The sequence below is a fragment of the Corvus cornix genome, chromosome 3 (genome assembly GCF_000738735.6).
Source record: "Corvus cornix cornix isolate S_Up_H32 chromosome 3, ASM73873v5, whole genome shotgun sequence".
Lineage (NCBI taxonomy): Eukaryota > Metazoa > Chordata > Aves > Passeriformes > Corvidae > Corvus > Corvus cornix.
The window spans coordinates 67,950,265-67,969,988 of record NC_047056.1 but is presented as its reverse complement, the minus strand read 5'-3'; the positions used below and the strand labels follow the sequence as shown (position 1 = coordinate 67,969,988).

Genomic DNA, 19,724 nt, shown 5'->3' with positions numbered 1-19,724 from the left:
CTGTGGGACCACGGTCAAACTCCTGAGCCCACTGGAGTACAAAGCTCTTAAGTTAGTATTTGTAAGCTTCTAAATTTAAGAGCAATATTAATTTTTGGTGTTTTCATGATAAAGTTCTTACTGATGGTTGGGCAGTCTGTGTCAGTAGAAACTTCAGGACTGTCTGCGAGGCATTCTCCAGTTTGGCTGTCACACATTCTCCCTCCACAGCTACATGCTAGGGGAAAAGGAAAAGGCATTTGAAAGAAGAATATTAAAAATGTACAACTTCCCCTCCCAAGACTAGTGAAATTATTGTACTTAGGATTGTGCGTGGATATTCAAACCAATATCAAGAACTTCTTGGACTGATTTTTCCTTCAATACATAGAAAAAAGTGTTTTTTACCCTGGTCAAATTTGAATGAATGAAATATGAAGTGGAAAAAAAAATGAGAATACCTCTGCTGAAATTACTTGTTCAAAGCCTGGTTACAAGCAGAGTCAGGGAGGCCAGAGTTGCCCAGAAGGGCTATTGTGCATCAGTGTCTAGAGAGGGTGACATTTCATTCATTACATACATTCATTCATGTATTAAGAAAAGTGGGACAACTAAGGTTAATTATTAGCTACAAATCTCTCCACAGCCCTGTGGAATTTATCAGCACTGTGTCAGCCTGTCACTAAAAAGGCTTTGCAGCTATCAGGGATTGATAGTGGATTCCAGTTGCATCGTCAGCCTGAACATATCAAAAAGTAAATATCTCCTACCACTTACAATGAAGAATAAATGACGTTTTACATTTTTTCAAACTTAAGAAAGCAACATTTTTATTGCCAGCACAAGTGGCTTTTTAAAAAGTCCAGTTTTTAATCTAGCATCTCTAAACCTCTTTCAAGGTTTAATTGGCTTTTTAAAAGATATCATTTTAAAGATTAAAATATTCTTGGAACACTTCAATACAATAACAAAAGCTCAAGCAGAACATAAGAACAGCAGCAATCTGAAATTTATTTTGCTCTTGTGATTCATGGTTTCAGCAGAACCTCATATAACAAAATATTTTACTGCCTTTTTATTGCAGCCTGTTCATTGTTATCTATGAATTGTCCTTGTATTTACATTTCCCATTGCACATTTAAGGATTTGTCAAGTGAAAATTTGTAATACAACTTCAAACACAACATCATGCACTAATGTCAGAATAATTTTGTGTAAGTGGACCAGTGTTAGCAGAACTAATCTGTTTATGTACTAATGTAAGACAGAAATTGGTTATGAATTTTCTGATGCAGTTGGTGTTTTGGCCTTATCACAATCTGTGCCTTCCAGTTTTTGGATCTATGATTATTTTTAATTTGTTATTTATTTTTTTTTTTAAGAAGTGAAAGAAAAGTAGCAGTTGAAAATAGAGATTTCTTTTTACCTGTATCGTGGGGACTAGGCTATCCCCAGGTAGCAAGACTAAAGTTAAAAGCTTAAAATTTTGATGAGATCGGTGTCCAAGAAAATAAAATTGTGTATTCTCATTTAAATGAACACCCGTGAGTTTGTTCCACAAAATCTTACAGCAAATTAATTTCAAAAGCAGTCTGGGCCATTTTTCACCTACTGGTTTAAGAGGTAACACATTTTTAGTAAGGAATTAAGACTTTCAATGTTGCCATGGTTTGCTGGTGGGGAAAGCTTCTAAATTTACCTTTATTTCTGAGGGACATTTGTGGAGAGCTTTGGTGTGTGGCTAAAGGATATGTGGTTAGGAAAAAAAAAAATTAAAAGCAGCTGAAGACTACCATTCACAGCTACCCAGGTTTTGTCTTCCGTTCAAAAGAAAAAAAGATTATTTTAGATTGATAGAGCTGTTTGTTCATTTAGTTTTCTTGCCTTTTTTTGTTTTATATACCCTTTGAGGCACTCTGTGGAAACCATGTATGCAGACTGTCTTGATTCTTACACTAGTTTTGTTTCTGTATTTTCAGTTTAAAGAAGATATATGTCTTATTTCAGAATCATTTCTAATTGTTCCACAGAGCCAAACAAAGTATAAGCTTTCCCTGTGAGCTACACAAATAGTTTGAATATCATGGATGTATTGATGTACTGCAATCGACACAGTACTGTCAAGCACAGCACATTGTGGTGCTCAGCAGAAATGAAGATGAAATGAGAAGTGTGTAATTCTCTGAAACATAATACTGCAAAATCAGGATTTGCTAGAGTGAACTCCAAGATTAAATTCACTTCTGAAAAGAGAAAAGCTGTACCTCTCACAACATATTCAAGTGCCCAAGCACTTTCTATTTTTAGCAAAGATCAAACACTGCAAGGAAATCTGCTAACGAAGAGAATTACCACGCTGATTTGAAATCTGCATAAACAGCCTGTAGAGAGAAGACCTGTGTACCTCCTTAAGGGTGCCAACAAAAAACTGTACTGAGGCGATGAAAGTTTGATTTGAGTTTCGAAACTATACGCTCAGAGATGCCTTCCAAAATTGCTTATTGCGTAACCTGCTCAGACACTTGGAATGCCCTGTAACTCTCAGACTTCTGGCAAAGTTACTCTTAGGTGCTTGAAGCTTTTGGCCATGGCCAGGGCTCGATTGTTGCGGTTTGCAAAGTTGAAGTGCTGGGTGTGTTTCTCCTGCCTCATGGAATTCAGGAGCCACAGACTGGGTCCTATCATTCCTTCCTGGAAAACTGCAGTTAAGTCATCTCAGGTGAAGTGAATTAGGCAATGAAGCTCATAAACAAGGTTTCCCTTTTGCAACCTCAAAATCACAGACATGCTGAATTTCATGCATGTCTTGGCTACCTAAATCCAGGCAGGAGGTGAGTTTTGGGGCACGCCATTCCCCGCAGCTGATGTCTTTTTAGCTGGTTTTGGCTTTGGCTTTTGGGATCACTGTGCATGAGCACCATCTCTTCCTGTTCAGCATAAATAGAATTCAAGCACGTGATTTAGCAATGTGAGTTACACCCTGGAGATGGATACTCAAATTCTAGCTGTCACCAGAACATAAAACCAGAAAGGACCAGTAGTGGCATCATATGTGGCCCCCTACAAATGAAAATAGCAGCACAAAGGGCACTTGATAACAGAACATCCTCACAGCCTCCATTCTGTGAGCCCCAAAACACTTTATAATAATGTAGTAAAAAGCAAAGTCCAAGTGTACTGAGAGTTGCAAGAAGGATCAAGACATTGCTAAGTCCCTGAGGCCTGTAGCTCTGTACCTGTAGGTCCTGGAGCACTTCTGAGGTCCAAGTTGAGTGTATGCTTTGACTGTCTTACCTTTGAGTCAGCCTGAGGTAGGAATGATCTGTCTCCCTCCTTTGTGTTCTGGTCCTTGAGGGACCCCTGCCAAAGAGGCTGTGAGGGAGCCCCAGGACCTTGCTCGGAGCACCTGCATTTTGCCTTTAGCAGTGGCTGTTCCTAAATGCTTTCAAAGAGGATATAAACTTGTCTCCCAGAGCCAAAGCAAGGAAGAAATGTATGAGGTCAAAGCCCTGTTTGGATCAAACTACATGTAAATTAGGAGAATAATTATATTAGAGGAGATAAAGCTTTGTGACCCCTCTGTGCAGGTATGTTTTGCTAAGGCGCTCTGGGTAGCACTTTACCAGACCCTGAAAGTACAGTCATCTCTTGTGTGAAAATACAGTAACCAGCATTACACAGGAATTTTAGGAAATGCAGAATATATTACCAGTGTGGAAACTAGCAGAAAGTGAGTGGATATTGGGTTAGGACATGATCCTGTTCCCATAAAACATACTTTCAAGTCTCTAAGCACCATCAGTTTAAATGGTCACAGTGTGGACAACCACAAAGGTGAAGACTCTGCCCAAAGAACTCTTAGGGACCCTTATTTAAAACAAGATTCAGGAGAACACAACAGTGCTTACATTAAACCTGCCCAGGTACTGGAGATGTTGGACTCTGGGGTCTGAGACTTGCTCATGGGACATGGAAAGAGATATTTCCCTGGTGCCTGGGATGATTCAACTGAACAGTCATCCAAATTATCCCATCACCTTCCTCCCAGAGCCACAGGTGTCTGACAACTGGTTCAGGCATCTCTAATTTCTGTGAGATCATCCACAGACCACGCTGTGCTGCCTGTTGCTCAGCTCTGCTTTACAAAGCTGTAGAGAATACCTGTGCAGTTTTTAGCTAATCTGGCGTCCCCATAGTAGCCCGGAGCACATCGTTCGCACTTGAAGCCGCTGGTGTGGTGCAGGCAGTTGCGGCACTGGCCGGTCACTTCATCACAGTCTTCAAAAATCAGATTTGGGTCTGAGTTGCCATTGCAGTCACATTTTTTACAAGTGCTTCCAATTAGCAAAGGGTTCCCATAGTAACCAGGGGCGCACCTGCAAGGAAGAGCAACACAGGCAATGACGAGCAATGACATTCCAATCTGCAACACCTTTTTTTCTCTGACCATATTTATGTTACCAGGAATTGATCACTGTCTGCAGCTTCTAATGGACAGAAGGCTAATTAGGAGCTTTACTCCTACTGAGGCTATTTTGTGCTCTAATCTCAATCTGTACCGTTATATATTTTTCCCTTCTTGAACACCCCTGCTATCTCAAGCACACCAGTCTGCATTAATTTATTTTTTGTGCATGTCTTTAGCAGTGAAATAATTTGCTCCCTATTGTTTTAAAATCTGTGACAGAATTACTTTGGCAGCAAGGCAGCTCTACAGTGTTTATTTTGGTCTCTTTCAGCTCTGTATCTCACCAACTATATTGTGTTATATAGGAAACTGGGGTAAGAGACTGCATTTCAGGATCCTGAAACTCAGAGGAAGTCCAGGCCTTATTTCTATTATAAATGTACATAAAAAGTACTGACCAGGAAAGGTTTATAGAAATACTTCTGTGGTGAGGTATTGGGGTGGTTTCTGGTTTTTGCAAATAGAATAGGGCCTGAACCAGACTCTGTTTTTCAGATCTGTTTGATGTTAGCCTGTTGGATGAGGGTAAAAGGCTGAGAGTGGTCACCTGGAAGGGAGGATTCCTCTCTTGGTTTGCATCAGGAGAGAGGGAGGTGGGTACCAAGCACCACAGCGAAGGCCTGAAATGGGTCCAAATTTCTTATCATGTCTTGTCATTTCTGGGAAGCATTTCAGCTGAGAACTTTCTACATCTTACATTGAGAGAGATGTTGATACTATAGTGGTTTTTCAGAGTACAGACACACTGGTGATGTGTAACATTCCTGGCTGATCAGTGGCCCTAAGCTAAGAGGTAGTAATAGATTTGGTTATTTGGAAAGAAAGTGTCTCAGTTAAAGATGTTTTTGCTGATATCAGGGAATGTGCTTAATCCTACAAGCAAGGGGAGCTTTTGCAAAACAACCATTAAGACAAGGAGATTTGGTACTGGGGTGGGCATGGAGCGCTAATGAGGGTGAATCCTTGAGCGAGGGATTTTCTGGAGGAGTTGGCATCTGGAGCAGCAAGGAGCAGTGTCTGATGGACTGGAGGGATCACCTGGTAGGACAGGGGCAACCCACACTGTTCACGGCGTCACTGTGTGGTGGCAGGAGGGCCCATGAAGCAGAAGCCTGGAGCACAGAGATCAGGGGACTCATACCCCAAAACTGGAAATGAAGAATTCCTGCCAGCAGGGGAATGACTAGCTGGTGTAACAATTGCTGGCTGAAGGAATTGGAGGATTGAATAGTTGCTGCGATGATTTAGGTAAGGAGTATTTATTATAGTTCATTCTGGTTTATCACCATGTTGTCCTTGTCTCCCATCCAAGTCCTGTTTAAGATGCTGTTTTTTATGTCTGTTGTTGGTAAGCAGGGAGGGTGAGCATTCAGGCAGTTCAGATTAATTTTCCCAGATTCTATCTGGATACATAAACCATGGTCTGTTGTCTTCTACAATCTGAACACAGACAAATCCAGGTTCTGCCATGTCTGAGCCATGAAAATGTAGGGGATCTGATAAAAGCTTTGAGTTTTGATCTGTTCCTACATTTTCTGTTTTATATATTTTTTTCATACAGAGAGTAATTTCCTCAACAGTGCTTTGTTCATGTTCCAGTCCTGAATCCTCACAGTAGAAACACATAAAATTTTAAGCATCTTAATATAAACCACTTGGCTGCCTCAAATACTGCTTTTGTCAATGACAAACACTCTTTTTGTCTCTTTGCAGCACTGCCAGAGTCTTTGGTGCAGATTTTATCATTTGAGTGACCCAGATGTAAAGAATTAAAGTGTGACCGGGAGTTCTGTGCACCCCTTGAAGATCTGTGAATGCAACACTGAATGCATTTATGTCATTTATGATTATGATTTGGTGGAATCATTCCCCATTCCCATGGGAGTTAGAGCAGACAGTGATGGGTAAAGCTACTTTTCAGTCATGCCAGAAGTCTTTCTGTGGTTTTCTAAGATTTCAGTTTATTGTTTTTCTGTACTGAGGTATTTTCCAAATGATCATCTAATGTGGCCACCAAGTTCACAGAGGCCACTGAGTAGGGCTGGGGTCAGACCAGCCTTTTGCTCACTGTTGCCCACATCTACCAACAACAGCGTGCTACCCCCACCAGGCCTGCAATGTCTGTCCTGTCTCATCAGGACAAGGCCACTTCTTTCCCTTCTTTTCTGAAATATACTGTTCAGTTCACTTGCCAGGAATGTAGAGGACATTTCCTCGCACCCCCACAGGTATTTTGTAAGTGCTGCTTTTTATGGCCATCTGAGGCACGAGAACAGGTTGCCCAGAGAAGCCGTGGATGCCTCATCCCTGAAAGTGTTCAAGGCCAGGCTGGGTGGAGCTCTGAGCAACCTGGTCTAGTGGAAGGTGTCCCTGCCATGGCAGGGGCTTGGAACCAGATAATCTTTAAGGTCCCTCCCAACCCAAACTATTCAATGACTCCATGACTCACTTTTATTAGCCATAACTTCTCATCTGGAGCAGCTGTTTAAAGCAAAAAGAAACTTTTGGAGCTGAAAATAAATGTGTTACCTTCACTTTCCCCTTCCCTTTGCCTCTCAGTGTATCTCATAGTGCTGAGGCACTTAACTTGTTTTGAATACTGGATAGAATGTGAGAAGAGCAGAGGCCACTGGCTGGAAATATACTGCTCCATCTCTGCACTTTATGGCCTGAAAAAGTTAAGAGGTCTGCAGTAAATGTCTTTTCCTATATTGTATCAATAAATGACCCTTTTTGGCTAAAAAGGAATATTTCCTCTCCCATAATAAAACTGCAAAGTTATCTTTATTTCATTTTGCAGCCCTAGTGGCTTCCTGTAACTATCAGTGAGTAAGAAATTCCTCTTAACTTCCTCTTCTCTGGCAATGCCAAAAGAACCTTTTCCATCTATTTGCTTTGGACACTAAAGTGTCATTTGTTCGGTTATCTTTTTTTAACAGTTATGCATTAACAAAACCTGGATTTCATCAGTTACCACCCTGATGCTTTACTCCTGAAGTCCAGGAGAAAAACGATTAATTCCTATATTTCACTTTGGGAAGCTGGTTTTCTCAGTTCCTTGCAAGGGCCTCTGTGATTTCACGCCACCTTTTGCTGGCAAACATGAAGTGGATAGGTTTGTGCCAAGCCTCCAGAGCAGCGCAAGAAAGCCTCCTACACAAATGCCAGGGGAAATGGAGCAGATTGCCTCCTGGTGAGCTGCTCTGGAGATCCTACATGCTGCCTGAGGAGCAGTGTCCTGCAGCACACTGCACTGCAGTGCCTGTCACCGAGTGCTGTGGAGTGCTGGAAGGGAGAGCAGGGAGCAGGATGCAGCCTTCCTCTTCCTGTCCCTGGGGACACGAGTTGTTCTTTGGGCTTCGGGAAGGGCCTGGGGCAATGACCCTTCTCTCTCAGGATCCCGTGCCAGCAAGCTGATGGCACAACAGCTGCAGTGGGAGAAGGGAGTGGTGATAGTGCCCAATAGCACAGTGTGCCAAGTAGAGACTCGCTCTTTGGCAAGTGGGCAGGGACAAGCAATTCATCATCCAGCTTTGAAACACTTTTTGACTTTTCTGATACAAATGGGAGTAGGACCAGGAGCCTACCAGAAGGCAAGTCCTGTTTGTCACTGCTTGCAGCTTACCCCAGCAATTAGCCGAAGTTTTACTGTGGTGATGAGGACAGGCTGATTTCTTTCTGTAGCTTTTTCTGCACAGCTTTGCCTTCCTTGAGACAGATGCACTGTGTCAGGCTGGGTAGTGGCCATTAGAAAACAAAGCCGATGCTATCTTCTGCTGTTTCTATGCTGCTGCTACCCATTTCTTGGGATTTGTGTTGCTTGTAGTCTGGGTTGACATTTTAATAATCATTAAGAAACCTCAATGACCTTTTAATTGTCTGCATTATCCTTTGTGTATAAACCTGACATTTTGAAAGAACAAAAGAATACAGTCATGGGCCTGTAAACAAGGGTGGGTTTTTATTTTTGTGCCATCTGCTTTCACTGTTGCTGTCATCATTTTAGTGATGTGGAGGTAATTGATGTTTTTGCATCATCTGTAAGGGGAAAAGCCTTTACTCATTGTTCATCTTACCTTTTCATATTGATTTCTCTTTGCATCTTAAGCATCCTTTTTTTCCCTTCTCTGACTGTTACATTAAGTATCATTTGAATTCAAGGCTTGCCCATTAATGACAGTTGACTAAAGACTTAAACACTTCAGGGGCTTTAAGGGAAAACAAAAGGAGATGTTCAGGAAGCCGTTGTCTAAGCCATCCCATATCCCTCAGTCTTTGTGTGAGAGGTTTTTAATTTATTGGCTGTTCAAGAACAATTTTTGAATTATAATCAGGTCCCTGACATTCATTGAAACATAATCCATATGTGTTCATAACAAGTAAGACAGCATCTTACAGCACATGAAGTTATATTTCTGCTGTATAGTTCCATTTATTTGTATCCTTTGTTATTCAGAGAATATTTACTGGAAATTCTTTATGAACATAAGGGAAAGTTGAAAAGCAACACTGGCCTATGGTTGTTTGCCTGACTTTATTGAATTATGCCTGTGAAGTGTATTTAAAATGTAACTAAAAAAAATCTGCATCCGCTTTAAGAATTTGACTTGATAGTGGATTTTCTCCTTTGCTTTTGCAAAAGTTATTTGGTAGAAACCTGCTACATATTTTAGAGGGGTGAATTGCAAGAGGCATTGACATGGTGGATATTTTTCACTTCAGCTGTTGTTTCTGATTTGCATTTTATAGTATTAAATTGCATTCCTTTTAGGAAGATCGCTACATGAAGGTAGACAAAGTGCAAGAACTAGATCAAAATACATCATATGTAAATGTCTGTCATATGCTGACGTGCACAGCAAATTTTAGTGCTTTTCAGTAGGAACTGAAAGAGATCATTCAACAGACATGATTCTACCTGCTGAAAACAATGCATAAGATTTCTGCCCAATATGGGAAGATTCTCTGAAAAAATTCTGGACTTCTGTATTGCTGACCAACAAGTCATCCTATAAGTTTCTTACCTTTCACAGTTGGGTCCTGCATAGTTTTCCTTGCAGACACAACGCACACTTCCACTTTTTCTGTAACAGGAGACTGCAAAGCTGGAATTTTATTAGGATGAATAGTTAGAATACCAGGCAATGACAAACACTTGGGAATGTTTCTTTGTTACAGTATGGACATTTGTTGTCAATGTGAACTCTGGCTCTTGGTTATTCATAGCTGAATAGGTGTTAAGCTATTTGTGTAATTTACATTATACCCCTTCTTTAGTCTTTAGTTTAGGAAGCACTAATTAGTGTATAGCACTATGGAGCCATATAAATACAGATGTATATGTATGAAAGTTCTTGTCTTGCAGTGCAGATCAGACACATCTGCAGGTTTTGATACACACACTTTAGCTAAGGAGCTTAAGATAAATATGTGTGTCACGTGAACCTAATTCCTTCCTGTCTATTATCCCAAGGGGTAAAATATTGTTTGTGAAGGACACTGCAATGAGCACTTCAGGAACTGAGAATCTGGAATGGATGCAGCAGTTTCCTATGCAAGTCCTATAGTTTTCCTCAAATTCCAATCTTGAAGTTCTTAGTGGTGAAAACTGACCTCAGTAATGCTGTCCTCATTCACAGTAACTGAGGCTGCTCTACCATCTTTTCCAAGTAAGCTGGAAAGAGTCTGTGGCCTCTTCTGAGACCAACATGCCAAGTATGCTGACTGCAGTAATGGCTTGGGCTGTAATTTCTACTGCCATGATTCTAAATCATGGATTCCTTTGTTTTCTTATGTTTTCAGGATTTAACAAATGTTTTACTAAATATGAGACCCAAGGAACAGCAGTGGCCAGATGTGGAAATTGCAAATTTTATATGCATTTCAAACACAGTGATGGACATGGCTTAAATATATTTGCAGGAAGAAAGAGATATGGTCTAAGATGTTTCTAGTTAGTTTGCAACATGTGTGAATAAATTTCTGCCAGCACTAGAATGCAACCAGAGTAGAGAGTGGCAGCAGTTTCCAGCTGCAGGCCCTTGGTTGCTAAAACACAGCTCCTGAGTTGTACGGTGCTGGACAGCTGTGGCTGGGTAGCATCCATTTCACACAGGCCAAAAGACTCAGAGCAATGGGAAAGTGCAGGATCCATGCTTGTTCCAGGAACAAACAACATTGAAAGGTGACGAGAATTCCCGCATAATTTCAGTTCCTGCCAGCATTTCTCAATTGGTTGGACAACCAGAGACAAAAAAAGCTGTCTGGATATTTGCTGTTTCAAAACATTTCATATAACCAGAGAGAACATAAAATGAGATTCTTCTCACAGAATTTACAAATTAACTTCTGTGTGACTTTTACAAGAACATGTTGAGAAAGTCATAATAGTTTGGCAGGCTTCCTCTTCTTTCACAAAGTGTAATTCCTTCACGTAGTTGCAAAAACCGCATTGTGGATTTAAGTTATAAAGTAAGACTAAAATCTTCCTCATGTTTTATACTTTTTGTGAACTTCTAGGGGGAAAAAAAGGCTTTATAATTCCCTTGGGTTTGAAAAGAAACAACATCTGTTGGACTGTGAAACAACCTCCATCCTCCTTTTTTTTTTTATTCCAAAGAGATGACATTATACTTTATGTGTAATGTCCAAAAGTTACTCCACAAGTTCCCAGGATAGAAGATAGGAAGATGGTCTGCTAAGAAAATCCAGAGACATTGCTGAATTCCTGGAAAAAATATCTATCTGATGAGTCTGTCTGTTCACAGATTTGGTATTCTATTTCCGAAGTAAGACAGAGTACAAAACAACATCCTTTGGATGTTCTTTTTTAAAGCCATTTAATGCTTCTCTGCTTCTGGTAGAGTTATTATTTTGTCTTACTCTTTATATGTAGTAGGATTAATGCAGGAAAATTGAAAAAAAACCCCAACTAATAAAGAGCATTTTTTCTTTGAATTTAGTTAAGCTTTAGTAAAGCTTAATGTTGCTCAATTATTTTTTTCCTGTTCCAGCCCCAGCTGAAGACTGTTTCTGTGGTCAGGTCTCTCTCATGCAAGAAGCTGAACAGGCAATTTCTGCATGTTATTTAAATAGTGGTATGAGGCAAATTGGGATGGAATGTTCCTTTAATTATTACCTTCAGGACTTTTCTGATGGAAAAACCAAAGAAGTGAAGTGGATTTTTACTGAGATATTTTCAAAGGGGGGACAATGTCATAGAACATAGAATATCCTGAGATGGAAGGGTCCCCTGAGGCTCATGAAGTCCAAGCCATGTATTGCTGCTAATGTTGAGGCATTTGCATTCAGGCTCCTTGCAACTTTTTTTCTCCCTTCCCAATCCTATGCTGTCGAGTTTTGGGTTTGGGATTTCCTTCTCTCTAGTGGTCTGGAATAGCAGAGACATAACGTCCCTAGGTAAGGAGTGTGTTGAAACAGGGCCTCTGCTTCCATCTCCCATAGAACCGGCAGAGAAAGGCTGTAGCCCAAGTCCCTGCAGGTCCCACTGCACTGAGCTGTGCTCAGTGGCCTGGTGGACCAGCCAGCTCCCAGCTCTCAGGGAGCACTGCTGCAGAGCTTGTTGGGCTGCAGGATGAGGCAGGGTCTGGGTGAATGCAGACCCAGTCACACTGTGTCAAATCGAGCTGTAGGGAGCACAGACCAGACCTTGCCTGACCGACCTTGCTTGGCAGAGCTCGAGGCTCATGCACTAGTGCCTCAGGCATGTGCAGCCCAGGCTGTGGCTCAGAGAACCGCTTCTTACACCAAAGTGGCTGCTTTGTGCCCAACAGGTTAAAAACCCAGTTTGCTAAGGAAAAAACCCCTCCTGATTGTTGTATTTCTACTTTTTCAGGCATCACAGCTGCTACTGAAACTGGAAGAAATAGTCTGCTTCATCTGAGAGCTTGCTCACTCCTAAGCCTTTCTACATGTGAGCAAAACCAGGTTCTTCCGCTGTTTCTGAAGGATTTTCTCTGTAATCCAGGCAAAGCTGAAGCTTTTCAACAATAGCTGTTCTTCACCCCATGGCCCTTCTCACATGTCTGCAGCTCACTGCAAAAGCCAAGAAGGAATATGTGGGAATTTGTCCAGGGTGATTTGTTCCTTTGCCAGTTTGAGCCCTGAGCAGATGAGCAAAACACAGCTCATTCCACCTTAAGGTTGTGTGAGTAATCCTATAGCAACAGCAAACAAATACAGTAGGGACAAAATTCCCTTTGCTGTGAAGTCCTGCTGAAAGCAGAATGGGAAACAACACGAGAGGAATATCTAGCTCCCTGAAAAACAGCTTCAGCCTGTTGGCAACTACTTACTATCATCTGCCTGTGGTGGGATTTGCATAGATACCTCTCTCCCAGAGCATGAATCTGAGCGAGAGGGAGTTGATAATTTCTTTCAGCTGCATTACTGACATGCCACTAATTGTTTCTAATGGCTGGTTGTGGCTTGTATTTTTGTGTTTTCTTTGTTTTTTCTTGTTTTTTCTTTTTTTTCTGAAGGCACGAGGCACACAACATTTGGAGTTCCCTGACTTGGTCTGGGTTTTCTGTCAGGCTTCAGACTTTCTTACCCAAAAATACCTGGGCATCAGCTGAAAGGGCACTGTACCTGTCACAGGGTCCTCCAACAATTTCCTTTGAACTGTTACTGTGCTAACCAGATCCAGCTGCTGTACACTCAGGGGACTGCAAAGCCATGCCTTTTTTGTCTTTGGGTTTACCCTTCAGGTGACATGGATTGAACTTTCTGTCTGTCTTTTTTTCCTCTCTGTCTCAGCCATGTAAATCTCTCATGCCACCTTTCTTGAGAATTGTACTGTAACGGATTTTTAAAAGCAACCAGATAACTGAATAATCTCTTCTACATAAAAGGATGAACTTGAACTAGCTCATTCTCCTCCCTCTTGGTAAGAATTGGTATGAGCATTTAAAGATATTTTACACATTCTAAATGTGAAATGCTGTTTCCTGTGATTATAAACATGAGCAGCTGGTAGTCTTCTTATTTTCCCCTGTGTTTTTCGAGGGCAACAGCCTTTGTCTCCTGCTTTCAGGAAGGGATGCTGACCCCACCTTGGAGAGGGCCAAAGCCAACCCAAATCAAAGAGAAGCAAAGACTCTTTACATACTTGGCAAGTGCTGGCAGGGGACAGGGGCAGGGCTGGCAGAAGGTGGGCACTCCTCTGACAACGTCACCAATGAAGCCATCCAGACACTGCTCGCAGTGCTGTCCTGTTGTGTTTCTCTGGCAGTCCTGCAGTGGAAAGAGACAGAATGGTGAAAGTTAAATGGAGGTGCTGCCTGATTCAGAAAGACATCACTTAGCTGAAGACCTGGCCAAGAAGAAGAATGGCCAAGATCACCCTTGACCTTTGTCTTGGGGTGTCTTGATGTATTCCCTATGCCCAGAAATTAGTTTTATGCCTTTCTATGCTTTTAAACTGAGCCCGAGCAGAGAGAGAGAAAACTGAGCAAGCTTCTCAAAGCAGTGCTTTTCAAGGACAGAGACAGAGATAACACACTCTCATTCCCTGCATTTTCTTTTCCTTCTGCTGCTGCTGGGCTGTGGGGAGAGGAGCAGAGAGGCACTCTGCTTGCTTCTTCAGCAGTTTTTCATTTTTTTTTTCCTCCAGAGAATTGAACTTCATTTTTCCTGGACTTTCAGATTTTTTCCCTTTTTCTGCTGGACTGCTTCAATATCAGGACACGTTGGGAGGACTTTCCACCGAGCACAAAGGGCCTGGCCCTGGGCCAAGTCCCAGCTCTGAGGAGGAGGGAGACCAAAGGGAGGACTCTGAAATTTTCCCAGGTTTTTCTCCACAGGGAGAGATTTTATTATTTAGCATTATTTTCCTTTTCCCGTGTGTTTGTTAAATAAATAGTTTTACCTCTTTCACTTTCCTTCGAGGAAAAAGTTTTTTTTTCCCAAACCTGGTAGGGGGGAGGGGTGGTTTGTAATCTGCCTTCTCTCAGAGGATATATTTCTAATTTTGGCTAAACCGGCACAACCTTTCAAGGTATTGACAGATTCAGGCAAACAAGCTGACACAGCTTTGAATAAAAATACTATAAATTATTACAATGACCAGCAGGAAGTGTTGACAAGGTGTAGCACAGGACAAAACAGACATAAGTAGCTGGCAGGTGCTGGAGCAGAAGTGTCAGAGCTCCTCAGGTGTAGCTGCCAGCCCTGTTTTGAACTGCATGTGCCAGAAGGGAAAAATCCCTTTTAATGACTCCAAAACAAAAAAGAAGAGGTATCTGCTGGTAAATACTGCCAACAGACTTGAGCCCAGATACAGGTTTCAGCAAGACTGCTTCTGGGACTTGGTGACTGGAAGGGAGCATTGGGAGCTGTCTCACCAAGGTACTTTAAAAGAGTAGGAAGGATGCAAAAAAGGTTTCCACTCTTGCAACTGTGAAGTTTTGCAGTGTCCCTGAACCAGAACTCTCCAGTTACAGAACTTTGTATGGATACAGTGCAGACACAAACAGCTGTGCCAGACTTGAGGCAGCAAGGAAGCAGATCCATGGCAGACATATGTGGAGAAGTACTCTATCTGTGCATGTTTGCTGTAGGTTTGGGTTAGCTTCCTTGATTCTTTCCTTTTCTGAGCTAAAAGCATGGACCATGGAAACTGCAGACTGACAGATGTGATTTCCATGCCTGGGAAGATGACAGTGTCTGTAAGAAATAAGGATCTCTGAGTACATGAATAAGCATCTGATTCAGGAACTCCTGCTTCACTGCTGCATAATGGTGCAAATAGGAAGGGTATGAAGCGGAACCAGAGGATATTACCTATCTGGCCTTCCACGAAAAACCAACTAAGTTGAAAGGAAACTTGAAAAACTTTTCTTTTGCAAACTGAAAACTGATAAAGGGTAGGAAGTTAAGGGTAGGATATAACAGTAACTTTTCGGAGTGGGAAGAGTCACTATTCGGAACACCTAAGCCTTGGTGCTGATATGAGTTTTGTTCAGTATTCACCAGTGTCTTACAGAAACAGAAAATGTAGGGCTGCTCAGCTTAGACAGAAAGGCAGGAGGTGTGTTTGGGTTATGAATAATTCGAAAGTTTGTGACTAAGCTGAATGCAATACAATAGTTCACCCAAATTCTGTAATACAAGAACTGAGGGGCACTGACTTGAAGAGGTACTTCCCTACACTGAGCATAGTCTTCTGCTACTTGTTGCCAGGAGGCAAGTGTACTTGCAGGGTTAGAAAGGGGTTCCTTAGACGAATTAATGAGCAACAGATTTATAAATGGATATTCCAGGGACTCAGGAGGTATGTACCCTGTGACATACTCTAATAGAGCAGTTGTGGGTGATGGTGGAGTATGAAGCAGAGACTTCAGAAATGGGTCAGTCTGGGTGCCCTTGTAGCCTGGACCTCCCATTGCCTCTGCTGGTGATCATACATGGGCTGCAGAGATGTTCAGTCAGGCCCTGCGTGGGACCTCTTCTGCTACCTGCCCCAGGAGCTAGGAACCGACAGGAGAGCTGTGTGTAGGATTTCAGGAGTGCTCAAAATGGGAGGGAGCTCCCTAGCCTGGGGCGAGGGCGCCTTGGTGTCTCTGTGGCTGGAAATTCCTCAGCAGTGCTGGAGTGGGGATGGGTGAGCTCAGCTAATCAATTTTCCACCTGTGGCAGCCCCTGCAGATTTGAAACTCGCTCTCTTCTCCAGTCATGGTGTGTTCTTTGAAGAAAAGAGTATGAGAGGAATGAGATTAGGGAAGACATAATGAAAATAAATAGTCAAGCTTCACTTGCACAAGCATTCCTAAATTAGTTTTGTATCCAAGTGTTGTGACTTCTATTTAGCAGCAGAATTTTGTCATGGCAACATTGATGTTTTTGGTTTTGCTTGTAAAAACATATCTGATTTTTTTAAATCAATATTTCTTCTTTGAATTCCTTAAAGGCTCCCCCATTAGGACTCATTATTTTAGCTCAGATCCTTTTTGATTCTAGAAAACTTTGCTTGTCTTGCTGCATACTTTATAGTCAGAGAGAACCCGTTGCACAGAAATTATTTCTTTGTACAAGGCTGTCATTTGGCCAGAGAACTCTACAGCAAGTAGAACAAGATGAGAAAAAGGAAAAAAACCCAATTTTTATTTCATAGGTCTTTAAATAGATTAGCCATCAATAGTTTTAGAGCTAAAGGTGTTTTTTCTTAGTCATATTTGCTGTAAGGGATAAAATACTTAGTATATGGAAAACCGGAGGGTTATTTTAACTAAGGGCCTCTAAAATGAGAGAATACTGGGAGGAAGTTTGAATATGAGGAAGAGGAGGAGAAGGAGGAGGGGGAAAGAAGTGCACTGATCACAGCGCATGTGGTGAGAGCCAGAAGGCTAATGGAAGGCTAATACAGTTTAAAAAATATTTTACATTTGTCATTATCCACTGAAAAAGTGATGTTAGTGTACCACCAGTGAGACATGAGACCGTGGGCACTGAGTGCTCAGACACTGAGCCACCCTGTGTCTGAAGCACTGGCAGAGGTCTTGGATGGGCTCTGTTTGATTGTAGCCTGCACTGTGTTTGATCAGTTCACTTCACCTTGTTTGTCCTCAGCTCTCCAAACAACACATGGGTATTAAGAGAGTCAATCTGCTGCTGGTTTCCAAAGCTTAAATACTATTGCAATGAACAGAGCTGGACAGCAAATGTTGCTTCTCAAATCTACAGTTTTTCATCTTCTAAACTGAACAGAAGTGAAAAAGGGCTCTTTTACCCAGCTACCCCATTAACTGAGAGCACTTTGTAGTTTTTCTCTGGTTAGTGATTATATAAAAGTAACTTTATCTTATTTAGCAAGACAGAACTTCGGTGGGTATTTAGAACCATATTTTTACAGTGATAGAAAAAGTGTTCTTATATTTAATGTTCCATTATTTTGCATCTCCAAGTAAACTGCTGAGTGCATTAAGCCCAAGAGACATATCTGAAGGCAGGGAAAACATCCTCCCTGCAGCTCATGGGTGATTCCCAGCACTGGGTGACACTGGCGTGGTAGTTTGAGAAAAGTGTTTTGCTTCTCAGTGGATAATTTTCAGTGGATCATCAATAGCAGCCTGGCTTCTAAAAGCTTCTGTATGGATCTACAGCATGTAATCATTCATCCAGCAGCGGCTCGTCTGATGACCGAGTGGCTGGATTGTATTTGCCGGTGTAAGAAAATGTCTTAGCTGGTCTTACTACTCTGGTCTCACTGAGGCCAACAATCTGTGTGAGCATTTCTACCTGGCTCTTACTGTAACTATCTGTGCACACATGAAAAGAACATGAAATGGTGCTGTGGAGGAGTGTGGGGTGTTACTTGGAAATGATTGTCAGCACTGAGCTCCTAGACATATTTGATGGGAAAGTAAAGCTGGAACCACTGTTCTGAGAACACAGTGATGCAGTTCTTTTCAACAGATACACTTGTGCACAAATAATAGTGAAAAGCTTGTTTATTCTCTTCAGGCAATAATACTAGTACAAGTTTCCCACCACAAGACAAACATGCTTGTGTAAATTAAAATAACTGAAAAACTGAGGTGGGAATCTACCCCACCTTCATTTAAGAACCTGAACTCGCAAGAGAAGAACTCATTCAAATGGTCTTCAAAGGCACCAGCTTCATTAAATCTGCCATTTTTGCAGTTTTAGGGAAGTTATTTCATCTGAGGGATAACAAAGTGCAGTTTAGGTGGTCTGGACCTTCTCCATAGGAAACAGGTAGCAGACTGGTTTTCTGTGTACCCTCTAAACATAAAGAAAGACAGGACCTGCCACAGAGTGGTGCAGAGCACCAGTTAGACCAGTGTCTCCATACCATCCACTCCAGGGGCAATCAAAAGTTAATACTTAGCCCTGCCTCTCCTGAAGTCAGTATATCAACAAATCCGCCCTAAAACCACAAATAAAACCTCCCAAAAGAACAGGGTCTTAAATATTGCCTGTGAAATCTGGAAGTGTCCTCAAACCTTGATGATCTTATTACTTTGGAGATGAAAACAGTCATTGTTACAATATATCAGGAATTGTCGGTTTGTTTACCTTTTTTCTCCCTTATTACTTGTCCTTCTGAGAGACCGTCTTTTAACAATTGTTAATGCAGAAGATTGCACAAGGAAAAATAAATAGATGCAGGTGGTTTACATTGCTGTGCAGTCTGTATTTGGAGGTAGATTTAGACATCCCCTCACATATGCTCTCATATCTGAGGTTACAGAGCTGCATAGCATTGCGCATGCCAGCACACCAGAATATGTTGCTATACCAAAATAATAATAAAAAAAAGAGTGCAGCATAATGACTTGAAAGCCAAGAGTTGTACATGTTTTATCTTTTCCATCTATGAGGTTTAGGATTTCAAGCTTTGTCTCTCCAGCCATTGTGAGATGCAGTGTTAGTTTTTAGAATTTCATATGGAAGGAGGAGATGAAGCACTTAAAGTAAGTACGAAGTATTGTGCAATTTTTACTGAAGTAAAAACACTGGTCTAAGTAAAAAAAAAAAAAGAGGATAGGTACAAAACTAATTTCCTGGTGTGGTTTGGGTCAAAATACCCCCTCTATCTATGTCAAAGTTTTGATTTGTGGACCTTGTCCTGTATGAGTACAGTGGGAGCTGATGCCTTGCCAAATGCACCTGGCCTGCTAGTTTCTCAACCCATCACTTGTGGCAGCTAGCTGTGACAAATGTGGCTGAGCAGGTGGGAGAGCAGCAGCAGCCCCTTCCTACAGCCCTGGCCTGATTTTCTCTGTGCCTCCTACATGGCTGTGCAGGAGTGGAAACAAAGTGTTGGGGGTCACTGGTGCATGTTTTCAACAGTGAGCTGGATAGGACAGCAAATACTAAGTTTAGACATAGCTAAGAGGGAGGGAAATAGCTATACCTGAGAAAATGAGTTGACTAATACTAATGCTTTTGTCAACTTCTGCATTCTAAAATGCTCTGGAGAAGAGAAAGGCTGCATTTTAGCATGAGATTGTTGCAGTTCTGGCTAGATTTTCAAACTTATATCACCAGTGCTGTTTAGATATCTGTAGCCCATCTTTGCAGAAAGAAGCAGTGAGCTATAAGCAGCAAGGCTCCTTGTGTAGGCAAAAGTACCTAATGAGCTGGGGAGTTTTGCTAGCTCCCTACTGCTTTTTGTTCGTGCTTGATGGATGGTTGTAGATCCACTGGCAGCTCTCCAAACCAGCCTTGGCAACCATGTGGAACGTATTATCCTCTTGGGCAAAACTGCCAAATCTGTTCCAACCTTTCCACT

At 41.8% G+C, this 19,724-nt stretch overlaps 1 protein-coding gene across 2 annotated transcripts in view; it reads right to left on the bottom strand.

Moving 5' to 3' along the window:
- LAMA4 (laminin subunit alpha 4) overlaps positions 1–19,724 on the bottom strand; it is a 100,146-nt gene that overhangs the window by 53,660 nt on the left and 26,762 nt on the right. For both annotated transcript variants that reach the window (XM_010402732.4, XM_010402740.4), the window contains exons 3-6: positions 13,578–13,702; positions 9,472–9,552; positions 4,141–4,355; positions 122–217 (exon numbers count right to left, since the gene is read on the bottom strand). In XM_010402732.4, coding sequence (XP_010401034.2) covers positions 122–217; positions 4,141–4,355; positions 9,472–9,552; positions 13,578–13,702 — 517 coding nt within the window. The remainder of the gene's footprint in view (positions 1–121; positions 218–4,140; positions 4,356–9,471; positions 9,553–13,577; positions 13,703–19,724) is intronic.